The sequence below is a fragment of the Lampetra fluviatilis genome, chromosome 17 (assembly GCF_964198595.1).
Source record: "Lampetra fluviatilis chromosome 17, kcLamFluv1.1, whole genome shotgun sequence".
Lineage (NCBI taxonomy): Eukaryota > Metazoa > Chordata > Hyperoartia > Petromyzontiformes > Petromyzontidae > Lampetra > Lampetra fluviatilis.
The window spans coordinates 5158179-5183978 of NC_136291.1; the positions used below are offsets into that span (position 1 = coordinate 5158179).

Below are 25800 nucleotides of genomic sequence, written 5' to 3' on the forward strand. Positions count from 1 at the left end.
TAGGAGAACGGACTGTACCTCGTGTTGTTTGGCGTAATGTCTGACGTTTCGCTCCACATGCTGGGGATCTTGCGAGGAGTTTACAATTCCTGAATAAGCTCCCAAAGCACGTGTAGCTAAAAACGTCAGACACAGTGCTGAACAACACACGGTACGGCCCGGAAATACATCAGAGAAGCCGTATGGCACAACCACAAACAACCTGCGCAGCATGGGATATTTTAAGTCGCACGCTTGTGTAGCTGCTTCCATTAACGCACGTGCTTACACGTAGACAGGAAGGCAGCCAGGATGCTGTAGATAACTTGAAATGTGTTGCCAATTGTAAGGCCCTCTGCGCTTTATCAAATCAAGCCCATGAGAAATGACATCAGGGCTTATTCAAAGCAGGGTGGATGCTCCTGTGAGCCGGAGAAAATTGTCTCGGCTAAGACCTCAATTCAGAGAACGAGACGACAACTGTGGATCTTAAAATTGTTTCAATTTTTCATATTTGCTCAGAAAGAACATTACCTATTTCTCTTGCAGCTCGGTTTTTTTGCCTGATCACTTCACGGCCGCGAGTATAGGGGCGGCAAAAGCACGTGGGGCGGCAGTGGGGCGTCAGTGGTTCATGCTCGTGTCTTGCAGCAAGAAGAGCCTGAGCTCGATTCCCGACGCGGGCGCCTTCTGCGTGGCGTGCGTACGTCCCTCCCCCCCCTCTCCTGCATCGGTTTCCCCCAGGTTCTCCGCTTCGTCCCATAGCTAACAAAAAAAAGACATACAATGCAATTCATTGGTACCGTATTGGCCAAACATGCCATTGCGAAGACCCAGTTGGGATTTATTGAGTAAACAATTGCACTAACAATACTACTACATATTAAAATGCACATTATACAGCTTATTGATTGCTTTGTTGATGTTCTGTTTTGTAAAAAAAAAAAATACAGTTCTGTATATTCTGATAAATATATATATACCGTACAGTAAAAGATAAAGGTGCAGCCCTGTAATGTTTTCCTTTTGCCACTGATGAGGCGGAAAGGCTTCGACTCAAGGAATCTTCAGAGAGCACTCCAGCCCTGTGTTTTGGCTTTCTCTTCCACGCCGCCCGAACGTGTTTTACCCCACCTCTGCGACCTGCCGATCGCGTTGCCGTGCTGCACACATTGACACTGACGGATGGACAGAGCAAGGGTGGATTGACGAATCTTGCCTATTGTTGCATTGCAACCGCCACGCTGGGTAACCGAACCGGTGCCTTCTGAGATCGCAAGTCCAGCGAGCGAACCGTCACACCACGGCCTGAGATCGCAAGTCCAGCGAGCGAACCGTCACACCACGGCCTGAGATCGCAAGTCCAGCGAGCGAACCGTCACACCACGGCAGCATATCCCCGTGTCGAGTGTTGACTGTTAACATTGGCTGCGGTGTCTGCCGCTTCGCCGCTGCACTTCTCTTGGGGGGCACAGATTGGCATTTTAAATTTGAACGGGAGATAATTTGATGTGTGTCTGCATTCAAGAATAAGAGAGCTAAAAAAAATAACGCTAAGCTCAATGTCGGCTCCGGATAATGGATCATAAATATACACGGTGGAAATACAGAGGCGTTTGTCTAAAATATGTCATGCACTTGAAATAAAAGTGAGTGTGTGTTTTTAAAATTGGGTTCCATGTTGACTATATTAGACCATTGCAAGATATTGTCTGGAGAGGTTTATTCAAGTAGAATTACGCAATAGTGAATAGTGAGTGTCCTGAATGGTATAACAGAGGCATTGTGCTGTGTCTGAATGCAGTAAAGTGTCATGAAAAACAGATTCATGGCACTGCCACGGTGAAGTAACTGCAGCGGCAAAGTCATTGCAGTCCATATTTACCATTTAAACATAAAGGATATATATGCACCATCACCAAACATCTTGAAATACAGTCGCACTTAGACGCTTTATGAATCCAAATAAATGGACTCGGGCAGGACACATCGCTGGAAGGAATCATTGCAGATGGAATACGTCCAAGCGGACATCCTCCGAAGTAATGGAGCAATGTAATCAGCTCGTGTGCAGGTGGATTGTATCGTAGGATAGTGTGCAAAGCGGCTCGGAGCGCCCATCGTCCCCATCACCTCCTCCTCCTCAACGTCCTCTTTAGAACTGATTTTTGTGTTTACTTTGTCCTTCCCCTGCACCTCCGATTAGCACAGTTGGAGATGTACGTTGCAACAGAAGTTCAACATACAGACGTATAACACGTAGGCTTTCGCGACCAATATTATTCATAATCAATTGTAAATGTTGTGGTTTCACGCTTCAACACACCGGTGGGCTAAAGCAGTGAACTATTTGTCTTTTGTCAACGTGACACTTTTTTACTGATTGGCCGTGTCGGGTGGTGGAGGGTTACGACACATTTATAAATAACGTTGATTATGAATACAGACGTATAATGGCGACACACGATCCTGCAAATCCTTAATCGAGCAGTGAATTGACCATGGCTGTCGATGATGATGGTTACTCCAAATTGTAATTGTAAAGAATTGAGCTTAAAATACTCTCCAAAATGGGTTTGAACCAATGCATTTAAGTGCTTGGTAATACTCCGTATAGATTTGATATTGATTGCGCTGACTCAATATTGGGCACAAAGTTGACGGCATTGGTTTCTGCATTAGATCTTTTAATCTGCAGATAACAACACAATGAATGTTGTGAAAAACGATTGAAAGAGTTCCAAGAATTTACCACAAACATTGTGTCCTCCCGCAAAGGTTTTGACTGGTATCTGCGTCCTGAGGGCCCAAAGTCATCATACCGTGCCGGCTTGTGATTCTTTACACTATGATGGATGCTGGTTCAGTGCATCTCTGTGCAGTAATATATTATGAGAACACTATTAAATGATGGAATGCCCTTCACCATCATGGCAGCCTTAAATAGTGGCTTCTAATCAAGAAGCATCTCGCATTATGAAGATGATACCTACTACACCCCCTTGTCATCCCAGGGAATGATAGACATTTGTCACACGTAAATTAACGTGTGGCAAGAAATGAATTTACCTTTTCACACGTACTTCGGTGATGATAACAGTTGACACGTAATATTGTTATCATTTTAATTTTGATATCAATTTCTATCTTATATTGTTGCATATATTTAAATCACTGTTAGCGCAAGCTAAATGTCATTTAGCATTGCATGCCCTTCGTGGCTGAATTCAGGAGGTGAAAAAGATAAAAGTATGACCATGCAATTGCTTGTTAATGCCACTGCTGTGGAGGGAAGGACCTCCACTAAAGCAAACTCAAGATAGTCTTTGGTCTGCTTCTTCAAATTGGTCAAATGTCTCGGAATTTGTAGGAGTACCCACACTTTATGTCAACTAGTAGTTCGGGGAATATTAATTTAACCTATTAAACAATAAATATCCATGGCAGTAACAGTATTGCTTGATTGGATCACGTGATTTTGAGAGGTGTTGACGGCTTGGATAGGCCATTCATTCAGCAGTGGATTGACGATGACTTGATCCCTGCAGATACTTGAGGTGCTACCATTCTGTGCCACGTCAAAAAATAAATCTCTATTTGAATCGCGACGCATGATACAATTCTTCAAATCAGTCATAGTCGGTGCTGTGAATGCATTAATTGGTTTCATGCTAGGGATGCACATCATATATTGCAAAGTTTTCTGCCGTGTGCTGTGAATGTAAAGTGTGAAATTCTGCATGACCTTGCTGTGTGTCGCGTTTAGCAGCGAACCCTGCAGGAGTTTTGATGAGTTTGGCTTGAGAGTATTTATTTTTCTGCACTCCAGTCTGCCTTTGGGATAAATAGCCCCAGAGACGGCGGCGCTCACCTGTAACCCGGCACTTTGGAGGCGAGGCTTGGTGGATGGCACACATTTGTGAAACTCGCAAACCTGCTGGCATGCAAGGTGGTAATACAGCAGGTGATGGCAGTGCACAAAGTGGGTTGAATCCTTCTGTGTGGCGCTTTTAGTGTTACCCCCCCCTCCTGCATGTGTGGGGTTTCTACTGGTAGGAACCTCCTGGTTACACCCAGCCCACAGGGGATTATTGTGTCCGTCCGGGGAGGGAGGGGCTGGGTGGGGAGGGAGGGGAGGGTGGGGAGGGGCTGGGTGGGCAGGGAGGGGAGGGTGGGGAGGGGCTGGGTGGGGAGGAGAGGGTGGGGAGGGGCTGGGTGGGGAGGGGAGGGTGGGGAGGGGCTGGGTGGGGAGGGTGGGGAGGGGCTGGGTGGGGGGTGGGAGGGGTGGGGCTGGGTGGGGAGGGGCTGGTCACCCCGTGGTGCCCTTATAAAACTCAACGTTTAACCTACTCACGCCGGCTTGTGCCCGCCCTCACAGTCGGGCATAATAGCGGAATACACCACGCCGCCGTTGACCCTGGCCATTGACCGAACAACCCAACGTTCCTTCCAGCTCCCTCCGCAGGAATGTGTTCCAGGTACTCGTATGCATGTTGCATTTTATTTAATAGAACTTGGCCAAACATCCCAATGCAGGACGCTCCTGTGCGAGGAATTCCTGGACAAACTTAAGGGCAATGTTATATTGTTATTATTACGTATAATATCTGTGAAGGATGAAGATGAATAGTACCTGTAATAAAAACAAAAATCTTCAATGAGAAACAAATACAGTATCCCAGAGCAGACTGGAGTCGGGTGGGCGCACGTTATCAAACCCTGAGTGCCTTTAATTCACCACAATCATCAGCAATCTTGACTCGCTCAACATTTTTGTTTTACATTTAATGAACACAAACAATTAAGTGCCATTTTAAAATCCGATAAAAATCTTTTGAAGTTTGGATGATAAAAGACCTTTAATTGTGGCTGTAAATGAATAGAAAATAAACACGTGGCTTTTTTGTTTACCACGCAACTGGATTGTGTATACTGTTATTTGGCTACCAATATCCCTAATATTAATCGCACTGCTTGCCCCCCTACAGTTTAGCATAAATAAAGTGCATCGTGATTCAGGGTGTTCTTGTCCATAGGTCACTGTCATATCTCAGCGGGCATATTTTAGACTTTTTGTTGTTGCTTTTTTCATTTTGTAAGAAGCTAACATAGGCAGTGCGAATAGTTAACAGCCACAGCGGACAGCATAACTCTGTTTCGGCAGGCAGAATAATCCACTCTGTGATTTATGCCACTGCACGAAGCCATTCTCGATACGACAAATAACGCGAACACATGGTCATGCCTGCCCAAATGCCTGTCTGGCATCTATTAACAAAACAAGTAGCAATGTTGATCTGATGTTACGGACCTTGTAAACACAAGTTGTTTGGTTAATTCATTATTTATATATATATATTTGAACATCTACATAAAATTGATCAAACTGTACATATAGTCTACGTATGTATAGATAACTCTTTGAAAACCGGTCCATTGGTTTCAATGAATGAGGAATCATTTAAAATGTATGACATGGACATGTATGTTGAACTTATTTTGCAATTACGAAAAATTCCCAAAACAATCAATAAATCGGTCCGAAAATGTTACTCTGTTGGCTTATCGACCCTGATGCCGCTTATCTATTTTACCTATTTGCAATAGCTCGATGCACGATGCTGGCCCCGTTTTAAAATCATGAAATAGCCGGTGAAGCGCTGTGTAGGGACATGGGGAGCTTGCAACCTATCCCTTGACGCACCAAGGAATTTGCCTGAATCTGTTCCTGTTTATGACTCATTATTTGTTACAAATAAAGTTCACAAAAATATAAGCAAGATTTTTTTTCACTCAAAAAATACTACATTTTGGCATAAAACTCTAAAAGCGATTTTATTTAAAACTGTTGAATATGAATTGACCTTCCGATAGCAATTAATAATTATAGTTACAACCCATTATCAATCTCGTGCTGCGTGAAGGTCTCCTCACGCCGTTCCGGCCATGCATATTTTTTTTACCACGTTGGTCAGTGCGGGGTTGGTGAAGGAGTGCCCAAGATCGTTTTGGACATCACTCACCACTGATTTTAGCCATGGCCGAGAATCAAACTCAGGTCGCCAGCTTCACAGCGAGGATGCTCGCCAATGTTACCACTGCCCTCCCTTTACATGAAACAACTTCATTAGCAATTGCCTTCTTACAGTCATTGCCTTTTTTCTTCATGCACGTTTTTTTGTATATATAATTCGTAATATTGATTGTATCCAACTAATAGTACCAAAAGCTTAATAGCAAATCCTTAATCTTAATGTTTAGCAGACAATGCTTAAATTTTCCTTCATGATAAAGAATGTTTTATACGTAGAAGTTCGTGACTGCTCCGCATCAAATGCAGGTCTGGAAGCTTCCCACGGGGTGGGAGTGGTCCTGAGATTTCAAGCTGTTTAAATCGGGCCCAACATTTTAAAAGAAAAAAAAGTATTTTCTCTGATAATTATCAATACATTTCCAATTTTCGGGGTCTCAAGGGTTTGGTCAAATGTACAAAGACTGTGTTTACATATGGTGGATACAGACAGGTAAGAGTAATTAAACAAAACTTTTTTTCATGAAAACTCGTAGTGTGTTATTTAGGCCAAACACTCTACTCATTACACTATGTAACACGATTTTTATTCCTGGGTACTAAGTGTTATTTTTTCATTGCTCATGCCTCAAAAGTATAGAAAATGGCTATTATTCTCCACAAGCTTTGCTTTTGTGACCAGGACTTTATGTAAAGAAATGACACAAATGCACACCACGTTTTCTCATTGAAAATAGGTACTGTACATTTCTAAATATTACTGTCCTGGTCACAAAAGCAAAGTTTGTGGGGAATAATAGCAATTTGTTTGTACTTTTGAGGCATAATCAATTTAGAAATAACACTTACTACCCAGGAACAAAAATAAAAAAAATTGTTACACAGTGATTTATTGCTTCCTTGTGTTTGCAAGTACATCGTTTATTATCTAACATTATATAACGCGTTCTAAAAAGCATTAGAGGAATAACGAGACTTCATTTTAGCCCATCGTGTAGCCGTTTGAAAGGACGTTTTGAGGCCAACATCATCATCTTGTTGAAAATCTCTACTTCCTCAGTTTAATTAGCAGAAACGTCCCTGGCTTATTGTGCACACCCCTAAGGCTATTCATTTTGCGGCGTCTGGATACGTCTGTCATCTCTTCATCAGTTATTACTTTTGAGTGGTGTGGCTAAACCTCATACTATAGAAATCCCTCAACGCAGATATTCTTTTTTTTAACTAAGGTGAAAGCACGCAGAAACGAATCATGGCGAGATCAGAATGTAATTCTAGATTTGAAGCTTTCGTGACTGCAAGGATTCATATTCTTAGGTTTTTTCGGTAAAGTCACGTAGGTAAAAACATTAAAATTAATAAAAGTAAAATAAAATAAAAATCACGACGTTTTGGAGGCAACACAAGCTTCCGTCTTCAGGTGGAACCGTCACAGCCACGACAGCTGTATCATGTTAATGAGAGATTGCAGGAGCTACCACTCCGTTTATATAATGGTTGGAGAGGGGGGAAGGGCCAAGTACCGCACACTTTTTATTAATATGGTAAGGTGAGGCTGTCGTGGCTTACCATATGAATAAAAAGTGTGCGGTACTTGGCCCTTCCCCCCTCTCCAACCATTATATAAACGGAGTGGTAGCTCCTGCAATCTCTCATTTACTTGATACAGCTGTCGTGGCTGTGACGGTTCCACCTGAAGACGGAAGCTTGTGTTGCCTCCGAAACGTCGTGATTTTTATTTTATGTTACTTTTATTAATTTTAATGTTTTTACCTACGTGACTTTACCGAAAAAACCTAAGAATATCAGAATGTAAGTTAGATGCGGTCTCTTGTGCGGGTGCAAGTGTGATGTCTGACAGTCGCAGTTCACGACAATACAAATGTATTGATGAATTTTATCCTTCATAAACATGAAGTATACACGTGAATCGTAATCTTTATTTATCCTGGAAAAATTGTATGAGCTATTAGGCTTTTTTTAAATCCTTTATATTAAGTTCACTTGCTTGCTTGCTTGCACGCTTACGACCGTGCAAATCTTTGGGCGTTTTTAACCCACTTCCCGTGATCCAATCGAGCTGACATTTTGCACACAGACTCGTTGTGCGTGACAATTTATTTTCGTGAACAAAAATTTCCAAAATTTTCCACTTTTTAGGAAAAAAAAACAATTATATTTAATTTAAAATACCATTGTGATAAAAATGAAACTCTACTCAAGAAAAACAGAAATGAATAATAAAATAAAACCGATGCCACGTATATAAAGGATTTATAGTGAAAAACTTTGTTTTTACGGGTTAATTTTTTCACATGCCCAGTAGACATATCATATAGATGTCATATATTGGCCATGGCACCACCACACAACAGCTTACTCTTGTTAAGGCCGTTCCTAGAATTACTCTTATTGCACATTATTTCTTGGTAGGCATCATATCAACGTGGTAATCCAATTACAATCTTAAACGTTTTAGCTATAAATACTTTGTTGGATTTCGTAAATGTATCGTTTTTAAGAGTTTATGATAATTCAGATGTTAGGAAGCCACTAGAGCCATGCACTTTTATATCTAAATTGAAAAAGTCATATCTTTAGAACGGATTGTTGTGTTTAGTTTGTTGTCCTTACTCAGCACCTCCAATAAGTACTGTTGGCTACATACGGTGTGAAAAAATTCAACTTGCATACATCATTTCTATACAATTCCATTCTTCAGTGCCGTGCTTTGGTTTATACAATCCACGTGGCTTTGTCTTGAATGCACCACTGGCTGTGTGACTTCACCATAATGAAAGCCACGCTTTTTTGTCTTGAGTTTGACTGCCTGCAGTGCAGTATGGATACAGTTTTTATGTGCGAAGATCTTGAATCCGATCCCAGCAACAGCAAAAAAAGTGTCCACTGCCATTTGTCATCCTCGTGGATTTAGAGCTTACAGGAAATCACCCTTCGTATTATATCCGTGATGAAAGATGAGCAGGTGATTATTTTCGTGTGCGGTCGAGTCCCTGATGTGAAATCCTGTCTGGCTGTGTTGGCTCAAGATACCGCTTTGGGTTCATTAGGTTGTTTGCTCAAATGGGGCAACTGATGCCCTCCAAAGCCATTCCAGTTTTAAATCAAATTGTATTTAAATATTTATCCTGCCACCCTCCTGTCTGACCATGCATATTCCAGGCTGTGCCTGTTTGCCCAACGGTTTTTCTGTCAGTCAATGTGTCTGCTTCTGTGTACATTTATCCGTTAAATTGTTCACTGACTTGTTTGCTTTATAGCTGCAGGCATTGGGTTATTAAAGCGCTCTTACAGTTTTACACGCAAAAACTAAAGGTGCAGCGCTGCAATGTTTTGTTCGCGCCACTGCTGGCAGAAGGGCATCCACTATGGCAAAGCTCTAGAGGGCAGATCTAGAGGGTGATTTGACCTCCTCTTTCATGCTGGTCGGATGTCTTCGAAGAGGTGGAACCACCCACACATTACCCCACCACACCAGATCCGCAATTCAACTTACTGTGATCTCCACACGTATACTGGCTGGTGGACAGAGAGACAACGGGGGGTGGGGTGGGGGGGAGTTTGTAACTTCCCCAATGTGGCAACTGCCGTGCTGACAGATTGAACTGGTGACCTATGGATTTGCAGTCGAGTGTGCTAACCATTGCACTGCAGCAGCATACCTATTCCATTTCTCTCGTGTTTTTTGGTGATGCCCGCTGAGATATTGTAATTGCCGGTGCGTGACTGTATACATTGGTTTCGTAATGTCGTGGCTGCATGGAAATTTTGCCTGATAACCCAGCTAATACTTGATCTAAAAAATCAATTGGTGACGGTGATAAAATAATCATGAAAGTATATTGTTGCTACCTACAGCATTCCCTCGTTATACGCGAGGGATACGTTCCAGAGATGGTCGTAAATTGCAAATTTTGCGGGTAATCATATTCTTTATTAATTGCCTTAAATAAATACGTAAATATGCCAATGAAAAAATCAATTAACTCATCACATTCTCTCTCATCGCTTTATCTCATCACTTTTTCTCTTTCTCGATGCAGTCGTGTAGAGCTCCAGATGCGATTCGTGGATAGCCAAAATCGAGGAAAACAAGATAGTGAATAACGTGGGAATACCGTAGTATATGACATGATTGTTGGCATGCATACACATATATATGTACTTCGAAAAGTTTACTGATGCTCAGTTGTAATTACCATGGTGTCTGCTCGCTTTACACACAGCTTTAGCAAGTGGCAGTTTGGCCAAAGGCCACTGCCAGGCTTGCCAGCCGCTCATGAGTCCCTGTGGATGTATTTTTATGTTAAACCGCATGTGGTAATACACATTTTTGGGAGATAATTCCTCAGACGATGTTTGTTCGACACCGTAATGGCTGGTGATGGTTAGCGAAACTTTTCAATTGCTGTTTGCTTTAGATACTGCAATCTAGGGAAATCAGTAGAAACCACCTCTGAGTGGTTAAAAACAAACATAAACAATCAATGTTGGCCAAAATAGCCAACATCTTGTTCCTATTTTATACAGAAATGTGCCGTGTTATTTCCATCACTCGTCTGTTTTAGCTTATTTGTTCATTTCCTCTGAAGAGGAACTTGTTTGCTCGCTTTAAATGTCTTATTTGCTGATCAAGTAACACAAAGATTGTTCAAGGTCAAATGGATTTGCGAATAAATCCCCGACATTGATTGAAGAGCCGTCCTTACGTAGGGCCCGAGTTTGACCAGAAATCTGACAAACTTTCTGTCGCTCTAATAGGTGATGCTTTCATTTTTGCAAGTAGGTCCCTTTATTGGCTTGCAGCTTTGATTCCGCTGGGATGGTCGCCATTGTGTGATGGTTAGAACACCAGGCTCGCAATCAAGAGGTCGCCACAGTTAAATGTATCCGGAATAGCAGGCTGAAACTATGAGCAAATGTCTCACATCCCCATGCCTCTGTACACCCCAGTAGTATAATTGGCTACGCCACAGTTAGTTGATCAAGCATGCTGTGCGTGGGGGTGGGGGGGGTTACAGTGTGAGTATTGTCATCTATTTTAATTCAGCATCTCTATGATAACTTCATTTGCAATTGCATTTGACACGTATCCTTGTCTGTTTACGTGTTAGTACAACCGTCAACCTATATCTAGTTAAGCTTTCATGTTTCTGTAGCTGAGTTCATTTAAATATGTGATGTGGTCAATCTGGACGTAATTTACCTGAGCCAATTTTCACTGCAGGGAATTTAATATTTAACTTTGATTTACCTTTCAAATATTTTTCATCCTCATGCGATTTGTCTTCTCATTTTGTTCCTAGTCTTATTTTATTATCATCCGCTCAGCTTGCCGAGCCAGCCGACATCGGCTCTCATCTGCAGCGTCGAGGTTGGAGGGCCTTGTGACCACCGTTTAGTCCAGTCATCCAGTCAGGGGGCACTCGTCAGCAATGTGCGACGTAGTTTCTCGCCGACTACAGACCACGTTGTGCCCCTGTGTGCGGTTCGTTGCACACGGACCCTGGCTGCCACAGAGGCTGTTGAGCGGGGCCCATGACCGGCATTGCAGCTCGTAACCAGGAAGATGAACGGTGGGGTCGGTGATGATAAAGAAGTGGCTCTTCGTGTCTTGGGTGGACCATTTCTCACACCGCCTTGATACCACCGAGCGCCAGTGTGGCATTGATGTATGTATGACGAACTTCTTTTGCACCGTACATAGCCAACTGTGCTAATCTGTCGTGCGGGGGGAAAGACAACAGAATGTGTCTGTGGGGGGGGGGGGGGGTGGAGGAAGACAAGTTGACACGAACAATTTATTGAATAAAGAAATGGAATGGAAAGTGGCTTCATCAAAGCATCTTCCATGGGTGGGAGCAGCAATGCTTGGTGCGATGTTACACTCGGCACTGTCACGCTCCGATCACCAGCCTCCTGCCTGCATTGCGTTCGCCGTGACTGAAAACAGAGTTTATCTTGCCCAGTTCTCCGGTGCCACGGTGGCGAGATGTTAACTATCTCACCTCGTATACAAGATCCCAACCCTAATGCCTGTATATTTGTAGTTTTCATGTTCTCCCCGTGGTCGCGTGGATTTTCCTCTGTGTCTTCCGATTTTCTCTCCACATTTTAAATCACGTGTTTTGAGTATTTGGCTGTTATACATTTACACTTCATTCAGCTATTATTTGTGGCCAGGTCTATATGGTTCAGTGGGCCTTCCCTGGTAAAATACAAAATAGTTAAAGGTATTTTACAAACGGGTCGAACGTGTACAATTGTACAAGGGAGACTTGTATTTGCACAGACCTTCTCCAACATCTTGGCTATTGCCTCCTGATGGCAGATGCGAATGCCAGCGATATTGCTCACCACCGGCAGCCAAGGCGGTGGGCCGGGTCGTAGCTACGTCCCTGTGACGGTGTGCAACGGTTGAATGAAGTTGGACATCGACCAGCTTTGTGTGCGTTGGATCGGCGTTCTCGTTGTGTTGAGCTCTCCGCCAACACCGGGACCTGTACGGGGAAGCTAATGATCCAGCCTCGCGGCCCGCATTCCTCAATGAAGCTCGATAAACCTGGCATAGTGCCACCCTTTGACTTACGAGCCATTGGGCCGGCACTGCGAGTCTTTTAACTCAACGTTGAGGGTCTGTCGGCTGCCAAGCGCAGCATTTTCAGCGATTTTATAATAATTTCTGTGTTTTTTTTTATTTGTATCATTTTGATGATGACGGTCAATCTTGCAAATGAGGCTATCCTGGTCACTTGCTTTCTCACCAGGTTCAACAACTCTTCGAGGACATTTGACCAACATGGAAGCGAAGACCAAACACCCTCAGAGGGCCTCTCCAGATCTCCCTCCAGTGGAGGCCCTTCTGCCAGTAGTGTCATGAGCAAGGCATTGCAAGGCTGCACCTTTACTTTGATGCAATTAATGTTTCATGAAATTGGTATTGATTGCTTTTTAAGGGAACTTTGGTTATGATTCCATTTAATATGTTTGGAAATAAATACATAATGCAAACAAATTAAATTCCCATGTTTGTTATGGGATATTTTAATTAAAAGACAGTTTATGGTTTTCTCTCCCCATTCATTCAGAATGCTTTCGCTCATAATTATCACTGGCCATACAAAGGCTCATTACATGCCAATTTTTTTTTAATATATAAATCCAGTGCCAATGTACAATCACAGGAAAGAGAGGAGCAGTGCTTTATGTGTGTAGACATTTTCCTGGCTAAACGTTGAGCTTCTCTTGCAGGGGCGATGGTAAGGCCATTTCATTGTATGTGACCAAACGGAAGTTTACACTTATTAAGTTTACATTTGGAAGAGCATGTCCAAGAGTTGGAAAAAAAGTAGTTTCACATAGGCGTTGTAGGGGAAGGGGTGCATTGAAGTAGACAAATAAATAAATGTTCAAACACGTGACACGAATGTGTACGATGCCACTGTAGTGTTCCCATCCTAAAAGTAGCACAAATATCATCCCCTATTGTTTTCAGGTAATTTGCTTATATGGCGTGTTGGAAAAGAGCTGATGAAACGTCGTGCTATCTTTACTCACTCGGCATGTCACCGTTAAACAAAAAAATACCAATTTAGCACGGATAAATACCCGCTGATTTTTTTTCAAACCACTTGGAGTGATCACTTTTGTAAGATTTTTTTTTACGTGGTTTTAACCAAAGAGCAACCAAAAATAATATGAAAATGTCATTGCTGGTATGAAGGTTAGAATAAAGGCAATATAAAGGAGAAAGGGAATGAAACGTTTCAATCCATGAAAGAGTACGGATGGAAAGAACGAAGCACAAGTATTTATTACTATTGCACTGGTTTACGAAGGAAAGCTCAATACTTTATCAGAAGGGTCCTGCCAATTTTTCGCAAGAGGGGGGCAATGTTACTTTATGTAATCCCACTTGAGTGATTTGCAGTTAATATATATTTTTAGCATTGGGATCTTTGGCCAATTCCCGTTACCATGCGTGTTTTATTTTAGCTATGGGAGGAAACCGTCGAATTCGGAAGACACCCATGCAGAACAGGGGGGGATTGAACTCTATTCAGAAAGGTGCCCTAGTGGGAAATCGAACCCAGGCCCTTCTTGCTGAGATGCACGAGTGTTGCCACTGTGCCACCACCCTGCCACCCAAGTGACCAATAGGAGATCGAGGGACAGGACCAGGGAATGAATGCACGTGTGCTCAATGGAGTGTGATCACAGACGCAAGGGAGATCATTAGAACGCCACGGTGACGATATATTAACAACGTCGCTGAGTATGCAGGAGGTCTTGGGTTCAATCCCGACCCTGACGCCTGTATATTTGGAGTTTTCGCTTCTGAAAAAGAGCTATGTAGCTCAGTGGACATTACCTTGTAAAATAAAACAGTAATAGTTGATTTAATAGCGTGATATTTTAGGTCGAATGAAGGAGGAAGTTACAAACTAAAAAAAAGTCAGACATACACATATGCATATTGGAAAGCGTTACATAATGTATGTCCTTGGAGCAGGAAGCGGTGCATCCAGAGGCCGCACAGAGACATCAAGGCTCAGATAGCAACTCCCCTCGGGAGAGTGCAGCTCAGCCGGCAAGGCTGCAACGCCGGGTTGGGTCTTTTTTCGCATTAGTTTGTGTCTCCAAGTTTTAGGCAAACCTTTGGTCAATTTGTTCAGATTTCAATCCAGAAAGTGTCGAATGGCAACACAACATGATAAGAAAGTTTGGTTCATGATGGATATTCTTTACTAGAGTTATTGTACCCCTACCTCCACCCCGACCTCTCCCCTCACCACCACCAACCCCCCGTTACAGACAGGTGGACAGACGGACAGGCGGATGGACTCACAGAGTTCATGCATTAACGCTTTAAACCTTACTTTGGAAAGCGTTAAAACAAAAAAAACAGCTTCAAAGAACCATTATTGTATGTCACAACGAAGGGAAATGGAAAGTGATAGCAGATGTGATACGTGAAAACACCAGTCCGGTATTAAAAGAAATGCCATGACAACATTTGTACAACCTCTATGTAATACTCTTTACATATTAACGAAATGCCACTGCTGCATTACAGCATATTGCATGACTGCATAGAGTAAGGAGCTTTGGAATTTAATGTGGAATATTATCTCGTATTACGTCTTTACTTACACCCCCGTACACATTCTATTATTGTATATAAAATGTGAATAGAGCATGTGTGATTAAATTTAATTAAATACAGAACGGAATAAATGAAGCATGGCGTTTCGCTGTATTACAGAACAGTGCATGACTGCATGGAGCAAGGAGCTCATGTTACATGTCACTGGTTCACCATCATCATCATCATCAGCCATGGTAAATTCACTGTTGGATGAAGGCCTCCTCAAGCCGTGGCCACCTCCTATGATTCTGCGATGTAATAATCCACCAAACATCTGCACGTGAACTGCTATTATTGCTCCATCTTCTCCGTTTGGGTCCTCTCAGACGGAGTCAATTTTTTTGGGTTGCCACTCCCGTTATTATTGTTGACCATAATCCGTCGTTCTTTCTATCTATCTATCTTGTCACCGCATATGATTTCATAAATGCCGATGGAAAAATAAAAAAAATTACCACCATCAACATCATCATCACCACTAACAAAATCTTGCTCAGATTTGTACCTGAAAAATAATTGCCGCTTTTAAATGGCTGTACCCACATTGTTCATATGAAGCGCCATCCCTTCGCCAAAGGTGCACGACACAAGCCACCAAGAACCAGAGCCCAGGGTAGCGCTGTTATCGTCGTCAAACGCGGCCAGCCTGCGCATGCTGGACCGTCAATACCGAGTGTCAAGTTACCAATGGACGCAACATCGGGCATCGTGCAGACCTGTTCAATCTCAATTAACGTCAGCTTGGGCACACAAAATCTGCTCTGTTGTTCGACAGGCGAGTGAGCCTCATCGCATGCGGCGTTGCCGGTGGCAATCAACAATGCCCCCTGTGGTGTTTGTTCCCGTTCTGTGTCCCGAACGTGAACCCTCCAGGTTAAATTTGGCGAGGCAGACCAAGTCATCCTTTAAAATTGGTATTGAAGGCACAGCGTGTCGGAACACTCTTCTACGACACGCCACTCTTGTGCACGTATCTTCTACTGCTGTAGTACTTCAACTCATGCACACACCACAGCCTGCTCTGCGCCTCATCTCAGTGGTGCTGATGATGTACCACGGGCATGTAAAAGCACAACGTCTGTTTGTGGGATTTATTCTGGCAACACTCAAAAGCGTTGTGTGCTAACTGTAAAGGGTTCACTTCCTGCAGTGGAGGTAGAGGCGCAGGACCTGCAACTGCTTACACACCATTGCTGGAAGAACGTTCTCCAGTAGACGGACTTTCAGGGAGCTAATAAAATAATAAAAATAAAACATAATAAAATAATTCTCAAGACGTTTCGGCCACAACGCAAGCAGCCGTCCTCAGGTGAAGACCAGGTCTGTCGGGGAGACAGCAGCCGTCCTCAGGTGAAGACCAGGTCTGTCGGGGAAACAGCTGTCTCCCCGACAGACCTGGTCTTCACCTGAGGACGGCTGCTTCCGTTGTGGCCGAAACGTCGTGAGAATTATTGTATTATGTTTTATTTTTATTATTTTATTACTTCCCTTCTACGTGACTTTACCGAAAGAACCAAGAAGATGAATCCCTGCAGTCACGAAAGCTTTAAATCGAAATTCAGAGAGCTGTTCGAGAGATTATTTTTTTCCTATACTTCCATGCTGGTCAAATGTACAGTCAAACTCGGTTCATCCGTGACCCCATTATACGTGAATGTGTTTTAAAGGGTCGGTAAATGCCGATATCTCTCTGGCAAATACTTCGAATTGTCTGGGGTGGAGACCACGGATACATGGAGCTATTCGGCAAATTATTCAAAAATCTGGGGTTATCCGGGGTAAAGTTGGTAATCAGACCCCAGGACCGCCTCCTGCCACCAAGTCAAATATGGGTGCAAATGCCAATGCACTGCATTGTTGTGGAGCTGCTTGTCCTTTGGAGTCTCTCCGCACATGATGGCAAGCAAGATCCCTTTTCATACCCCATCCATCGCAGCAGCGGCACTCGTGTTGCATTGCATGCCGTGCCGCTCTCACTCTCAGCCACCAGTCCTTCGGGGTACTCCACTGACATGATGGCAAGCAAGCTCCTTTCCCATCACCAGTTGGCCACGTACGTTGCGAAAGAAGTTCAACAATCATGCGGCACAATAGAAGTGCTGCGTCAGGTGGGCAATTGCTTCCGAGGGATGGGTATGCGAAGGGAGCTTGCTTGCTATCATTGTAGGGGAGCCTCCTTCGGACTTGGTGCCTGAGGGAGCAAGTGCTTGATGATTGCTAGCCTTGTTCATGGGCCTCAACTTGACTGGTGGGCATGCCCCCGTTTGGTCACGTGGTCATCACGTGTCACAGGTGGGCGGAGCTCTTCCAATTATACGCGGTCAGGACCACGGATAACCGGAGGGAGTTACTTGGCAAATTCTTCCAATTATCCGCGGTTATCCGTGCCCCCTCCCCCCGAATAAACGAGTGAATCCCCCGGATATTTGTCACTGGAATAACCGTACCCCTGTTTACTCTGACTAAATGGAGTTGGAATATATAGTATTGAAATAAGTGGAAGTACTCCACACATCCCACCTTCTGATAGACTATCCGGAGTGTACCTATTTATACCGCAAGGTACACAGAAGTGGGGCGGGGGAGGGGGAAGTTGTCCATTGTTGCAACTGCCACGCCAGGAGATCAAACCAGAAGCCGCTGGATTCCAAGTCCACTGTGCTCACCATTATACCATGGCAGTATCACCATCCTGCAGCAGATGGATAATATTTTTTCTTCAACAACATCCCGCCTCTTTTCAAACCTACTGTTTGCAGCTTTATGTAAATGTGACATTGAAAGACGCTCAACCCAAAGTAATTAAAGTCTCGTTTATTCAAGTGAGACAAGATGCTTCGTGTAGTTAATTTATGATTAATTCACAAAAATATAATTTATGCTACAATAACAATCTTTGCAAACAAATGTGATGCGATCGCATAAATTTGGGAAAATTGCATTTCAGTGGTATAAGTGACTTTTAAGGAAAACAAATCTGAGATGGTAAATAAATGGCAGAATTAAAATGATGGCACCTGACAATTTAAACTATCTTAATAAAAGCTGGAATTTTGACTGGTCTTGCAATTTATTTTTCAACAAAATATTACTTCCATGTTAACAAAGACAGTCACCACATCACGCGTTTTCGGATGTGCTTCTGTGGCTGTCTGGAACGCTCTTCCTTCCGATATTAGGAAGCCACTGGAGCTATGCACTTTTAAATTTAGATCTAAAACTAATTTCTTTGAAACAGCTTTTGGTGATTAGTACGGTTGGCTACATATAATGCGAAAGAAGTTCAAGCTACATGCAGAAAGTAAAAAAGAACTCAAGGTATAGCTAATTTAACTTTTTTTTTTACTCTGGCTTTTATTTTCAGGATTTGGACACGTATGTTGGTTTTTATTATGATACGAGCTATGTCAGGAACCACAATAATTATACTCTGGCTTTTTGACTGTCTTTATTTCATGAGCTGTCATGTTAGACATGTAGTGAGAAAATACTCAGTTTGAAATCAGAAATGATATTTTACAGACGGGGTGATGAACAAAATTCAAAGAAATTCATGGTAAATAATGACAATGTCTACCTTATCCAACAGGCTCGGAGATGCCGGCCTTTCAGCCTCTGTTTAACAGCGAAACGTCGTACTCAAAAATTGTAAATGTTGTGGTTTCACGCTTCAACACACCAGTGGGCTAAAGCAGTGAACTCTTTGTCTTTTGTCAACGTGATACTTTTTTACTGATTGGCCGTGTCGGGTGGTGGAGGGTTACGACACATTTATAAATAACGCGATGGAAACTCAAAAACGTTGATTATGAATTTCAGCCTCTAACTGAGCGCTTTGGAGGCGAAGGTTGGTGGATCACTCAAATTTGTGAAACTCCCCTTCCCACAGGACTGCGAGGTTACCATGGGATGGCAGCACAGCAAGTGGGTTGAATCCATCTCTATGGAGCGTTTAGTGTTATACCCTGGCATGCATGGGTTTCTCCAGGATTCTCTGAATGGAATTGGCCAAACATCCGAATGCAGGACCCTCCTGAAAAAATCATTAAGACTCAATGAAGCCTTCGTGGCTACATATAGGGCATTATTATTTCGAGGCGGTCGAAACGAACTTGGCTACATCACAATGTATGTGAAACGTCAAATAAAAAATGTATTTCCCTCCTGCAATCCGCCAGGCTAACTGGGTTTTGCAGCTTTCAAGGTCAGACATGCCCAATATAATTATAATAATGATTAATAGTTTTACAGGCCACTTTCATTAATCATGTTGACCTCGGCTAACTGTTTTTTTTGTATATATATATGAATCCAGTTGAGCCGGAATTTCCGTTTGAGAGAACCCATATCTTTATTCAGGCCATAGAGCAAAATGTACCGATTGTATTTATCCAATAAAGATGCCATCCTCTATTCCGACTATTCTCCGATGCACTGTGGTTTCTTTGTAATTTGGCTCGTGGCTATTTACAACGAACGCGACATGCCGATTGAGTGAAATGTGATTGACTGAAACATTCATGGCCATACCAATTGTACGCGTAGGAGTTGAGGGCCACATCATCAGCTCGTTTTAGCACCGGAGTGTTTTATGGCGCGATTCAACTAAAAAAAATTATATTCATTTTATGCCCCTGATACGATTTGCCTTGCCCCCTGGTAGCATGGAGTTGTGGTAGCAACAGCAGCAGCGCAATCAATGCAGTGCTCTGCATATTCCTTCAAGGTCATGCTTCCGTCACAAGAATATATTTATTGAGGGACCACAGAACCTCACATTCTGTCTGAAGTGAACGTGGGGCATGGGATTTGGCTGCCTGTATAAAAACAACCATTTTAAGCTGGACAGGTGAGAAATTGGCTGTGACATTGTGATAAACATACAATAATCCAACAAAAGTTTAATCACGAGTGAAAAGCACATTGAACTTATTGGCTTCTGAATTATTGTTATGATTTTCAGCAAAGCATGTATTTATATATATTTTGCACTTTGTTAAGACTCATACATTCATATTAAGTAAAATCCATATGGAGAGTTAATGTTTTTCTCGAATTAATATCAGCAGGTATGGCACACTTAATCTTTATTTCTGAATATCTAAAATAAGACGTTGGGATAATGCTTCACATCTTGCACTGAGATTTCCAAAAGCTATGCCGTTTAATTTTTTCCTTCTGTTATTTTAAGGGTCATCCATATTCATTTTCGTGGGTGGAAAAAAAAATCTGATACATTACTTTGTCAAGTTCTGACACCATATGCAAATTCGTGACATTTTAGTTGTGAATGTATGAATGGAAATGGGTTGCAGGGATGGATATGAATAGGGATAGGGCAGGGGAATTTTTTCTTCTTCTCCTGAAGCCTGTCAACCCGTTCGCAAGAAAACACGACACTTTACTCACTCTTCTGCATCTCTCCTAAAATAAAAAAACCCTTGCTGTAGTTCTTATTTAATAAATCTAATTAAGTCCCATCACAAGGAATTTGAAAACACTCAGAGCGCCAGGCTTCGCCTATTTGGGATTAAAGACATTTCAATGTTTTATGAAATGTAATTTTCTTTTACTTCCATGACCTACTTGGAAAATCAGCAGGAGCCTATTGTTGCCTGCAGACTCGTGTCTGGTGAATGTGAAGGTTCAGCGAATGCCACGCAAAAGGGTGGTTATTTTGGAGGGCTTTTGGGTCAGATCAAGCGCCCTCTGAGGGATAAGACAAGTCCATTCAACAAACAACATGCTGTTGCTATACTCCGGTGAGTGTGCACAGTAGCTACGCTCGCATATTCGATGGTATGCTTCTTGCAGGCATCACAAGAACGTTTCAGCGGTGGACATTTTCGGATGAATAATTTGGGGTGCAGCTGCACTGAGCATATTTTACACGGCTCTCTTGCTTGGTTTATGTTGGATACTTTTCCACAGGGCAGCTAAATACGGCTTTGTTTGCAGGGAATAACAACTGTTTGTTTTCCTAAACATGTTTGTACATTGTACATATCTGTTAATCTTCATGTATATACCGTGCCATATTAAATCATACCTCATGCTCGTGTTATGCAATACCTTTTGACAATACAGGTTTATCTGTTTTGTTAAAGCTTGTTTAGAGCGGGGCTTCGTATTTTGTTGTGATGGCTTAACGGCAACAGTGATCAGATCTCTGCCACTGCAGCCAGTTTTAAAAAACTTGACGGTCAAACAAATTCTGAGATGTAAAACGTGCCGTAAAATTCGGGATATTGTGGAGTGTGTGTGCTCTATATATGCTCTACATAAATCAAAGGATAGACTCTACGATGAATCTACTTATAATGTGTTTATTTGTAATCGTCGTGGCGTTGAAGTTCAGGAGGCTGTAGAGATGTATTGGAAAATTATACCCTTTTTGTTTCTATCGTAATTGTTTCGTTTTCTTACAGTGGAAAAGCATTAACGCGGGGTGGTTACTAAGCACTGTATTTGGCGTAATTACCTTGGCGAGAGAACAGATCGAGAGTAAGTGCATTCTGAGTTAAACGCTTGGGCAGAGGCAATTCAACAGATCTATGATTAATCAGTTAATTCATTTCCTCTGGGTTTCAAAGTGCGGTTTGCTCAACTGTGTCTAGGAAATGGCCTCGGTGGAGCTGAATCTGACCAGTGTCTTTATTCGTAGCCAAGACACGGCTGATCCGATCTGATGAGCCCCAGTGGGGCACTCTGGGCCATAACGTTTCTGAGTTGCAGTTAAAAGAGACGCTTGTGTGGCAGGATGCAAAGGGATTAGGAGTCGTTTCAGAGGTCGGTGTGGAGCCTGGTGGGGGTGGAGTATCTCCATGATATATTGAACACATACAAACACTCTGATGTGTTTTTTGGGGTATGGGAACCTCATTTGCCAGTAAAAATATGATAATTGGTTCTTTACCCTTCTATCTGGCAACAAAACTGACACCTTTTTACAAGGAGTCATGTTTGCATAGACCGCAATACCTGCAGTCATAATACAAACAAAAGAACATAACTCTGATAATGTGCACTGTCCTGGTGATCAATCAACTTTAAGGACAGTGCACATTATCAGAGTTATGTTCTTTTGTTTGTATTATGACTGCAGGTATTGCGGTCTATGCAAACATGACTCCTTGTAAAAAGGTGTCAGTTTTGTTGCCAGATAGAAGGGTAAAGAACCAATTATCATGTTTTTTGGGGGTTTAGCACGTTTTGTTCAGAACGAAATTCCAATATTTCGCTCCGTGGGCTTGGATCTTCTTCCGGAACTGAATTGGAACTTAAAGCTCCATGCACAAGGAGAAAAGTGTGTAATATTATTACAAACACCACGTGGTACGACTCGAAAACACACCAGAGAGGCATACAGCACAACCTCGAAAAATAAGTACCCATTAAAGCTAGTGGTTACATATTGCGAACAACTTAGGCTGTAGGTAAATATTCAATTATATGGAGAGATAAAAAAACTATTAAATGTATACATAGGCTTTCACGACAAATATTATGATTCATGTGAGTTTATTTTGGGCTAAATCATGTGGGTATTATGTACATTTGTTTTACTATAGCCCTCCACCACCCAACATTCCACTTTATTGAAAAAACCCAATCATTCGCACATTTTCCTACGTAACGACTTGATTTGACCGGCCCTGTGGGGTGGTGAAGGCTTATAGCTAAAGCAATTGACATTTATACCCGCACGATTTAACCCAAAATATACTAAGGAGAATCAAGGTTTTTTTTTATTAATGCGACGGTCTTAGGTCAACATGCACATGTGTGGTGACAGCGACTGCCTCACGGAAGCATTCGGTTTCTGTTACGAGCGCATGTCACGCCACCAGAGCACAGATGAAAAACCTAATAATTCGCCAATGATTTCGATGTAAAGCTTTCGTGACTGCAGGGATTCATCTTCTTGGTTCTTTCGGTAAAGTCACGTAGAAGAGAAGTAATAAAATAATAAAAATAAAACATAATAAAATAATTATCACGACGTTTCGGCCACAACGCAAGCAGCCGTCCTCAGGTGGAGAACAGGTCTGTCGGGGAGACAATGAATTACCGCGGGGTTTAAGAGATTCGTAACAGTGTGTATTTGCATTCATTGATTCATCCGGTGAGACTGGCTCTTGATGAGAATTGTTATATTCAAGCTATCTAAAGTGTTATGCTGACAATGTGGCAACACACCAAATGCCCTGCTGGTCTATGCTGCTGCTGCTTTTTGTGTGATTAATGAGTGGCGAGTTTTGTTGGGATTTGTCCATCCCTACATCAGCAGAAATTTCAGACCTCGTGGCAGAAAGTGCGATTGGGCTTTTATAATAGCGGACGGAGTTAGTTTCTCAATACCTGGAAAGCACAGTTTTCAGATTGAAGAGTTAAATCTGCAACATGTTCTGTCGTGCAAGACGTTGTGGCTGTAGATCACGCTTTCTCATCATTCTCCGAGACCACTGCTTTTGATATTATAGACCACTCCATGCCTAATGTAGGCATCCTATCCACTTCTATTTTGGTTCAACTTTCACCTCTCAAACGACCCCTTCAATGTGTTTCACAAGTCCTCTCTTCCTCTGAAAAAAATCCCGTTGAAATTTGTGTCCCAAAACGTTCCATCCTCGACCTCCTCCACTCTCAGTGAAGGCGCACGTAGTGCGCTTCGAGTGTGCACCTCCTGAATTCTTGACACTTCAATGGCAAAGAGTTGTGAACACTTGAAGTTGTCATTGAGCAGGACCTCGCATCTGCACCACATATCCGGCGGCGTCTGCTTTCATTGAGGCCCCAACCTCGATCTCTGCAACTCTGCGGCATACCGCCCCCCCCCAAATAAAAATCCCCTCGTCTCCAAACTTCAGATGATCCGAAATGTGATTTCCAAGCTTCTCAGCCACACCTGTAAATGAGACCGCACTCCAATCCCTAAAATGGGGGTTCCTTAATCGAATCTCGGGTCATCTTCAAGATTTTCCATGGACTCGTCACTACTTACCTCTCCGCTCCTATCTCAGTCTACTCGCTTCCTGCAACCAAGGTTATCTTGACGTAGTAACTAATTGACACGTTTTGTTTACGTGACAACCCTTACTTATTGGCTGTGTCAGGTGGTGGCGAGTTAACAACACTTTTATATTTATGCGATCTAACCCCCCAAAACACCTTTATGAAGAATTATATTGGTCGCGAAAGCCTACTACATGTTTAAAGTAAATGACTGTGATTCTGACGTGCGGAGCCAAACCCGATGTTGCTTGAAAACCACGAGAAAGAGGTGGGCCTGGACTCTTAAGTGAAGTTATAGATTTAATGCATTCCTGTGCCTCTATTATATTCCCCCCCCCCCCCTGAATTGTTCAGTGAACAATGATATGTTTATTTTATGCATACCGTTAAGGGATACTACAGTGATGTAACGGTAAGCACACGCAATAAACAGGTCACCAGTTTGATGTACCAGCCGAACAGTTCAAACAATGGAGCAATGCCTCTTAAATGCTACCACCACTACATTCTTGGTTTTTTCGGTAAAGTCACGTAGAAGGGAAACAATAAAATAATAAAAATATAAAACAATACAATTCTCACGACGTTTCGACTGCAACACAAGCAATCATCATCATGTGTGAAAAACACAGCAAGAAAAAAAGTTCTACGTGACTTTACCGAAAGAACCAAGAATATGAATCCCTGCAGTCACGGAACCTTTAAATCGAAATGCCACCACCACCGTTCATCCAGCAGTATATTTACGGCACAAGTTAGTCGATCTGCGTGTCTCGTGTGGTGGGGTAAAGCGTGGGTACTCTCACCTCTTCCAAAACGTCTGGGCAGCATGGAAGAGTAGGCTAAATACCTGCTCGAGTGTCTCTCTAAACTCCTTCTAATCGAGGCCCTTCCTCTTGCAGTGCCGTGAGCAAAACATTGCAGGGGTGCACCTTTACCCTATTCACTTTAAACATGACGTAATAAATACACTTTGCAGTAAATAGGAACGTTACATTTTACATGTTATGCTATCTGAGTTGTACTAAAAAGAGCATACCTTTCCACATAGCGTGTGTCTTCAACGTGAAAACCTGGAAATGTTAATTACCCGTTCACACACATCACCGTGAATTCTTCAAATGCATCTCTAAACGTGGTGACGCTTGTGAAATGTTTTCTCAGAGCCAGCTACATTATTCTCTATTTTACCTTACGATATTGCCATGGGACCTTTTGCATTTTCAAGCGAGCAAAGAAGTCTGAAGGAAACAGAGCATTTTAAAAACAATTAAATTTCACTTTATTCAGCTGGAGGGAAAAAAAGGGAATGTTCCATCTTGATGAGTTGTAGTATTAGATTTGAAAGTTACATATTTCAAATGCATGGCAATAAATGTAAGGTTTGTAGAATACCGTAGATTGAATATTCGATGTTTGTGTTGCACGTAAACTTGTCAGCGTGAAAGATTCCGTGCTGCTTCGTTTTGTCGTGAAAAAGCAACTGCAAACATTTGCACATTACAGTACTCATAATTCAATTCTCATGAATATCTGTTGCACCGTTTAATAGGAAAGTTAGTGCACCTGCCAAGCAACACTTACCTGTCCATCATCGATATAAAAG

At 42.5% G+C, this 25800-nt stretch overlaps 1 protein-coding gene across 1 annotated transcript in view; it reads right to left on the minus strand.

The window, feature by feature from the left end:
* Window positions 1-603: 603 nt before the first annotated feature.
* The window catches only part of CNBD1 (cyclic nucleotide binding domain containing 1), a 162385-nt gene continuing 137188 nt past the window's right edge, over window positions 604-25800 (minus strand). Inside the window, exon 9 of the mRNA XM_078864231.1 lies at window positions 604-744. Within this exon, the coding sequence (XP_078720357.1) occupies window positions 604-744 (141 nt within the window). The remainder of the gene's footprint in view (window positions 745-25800) is intronic.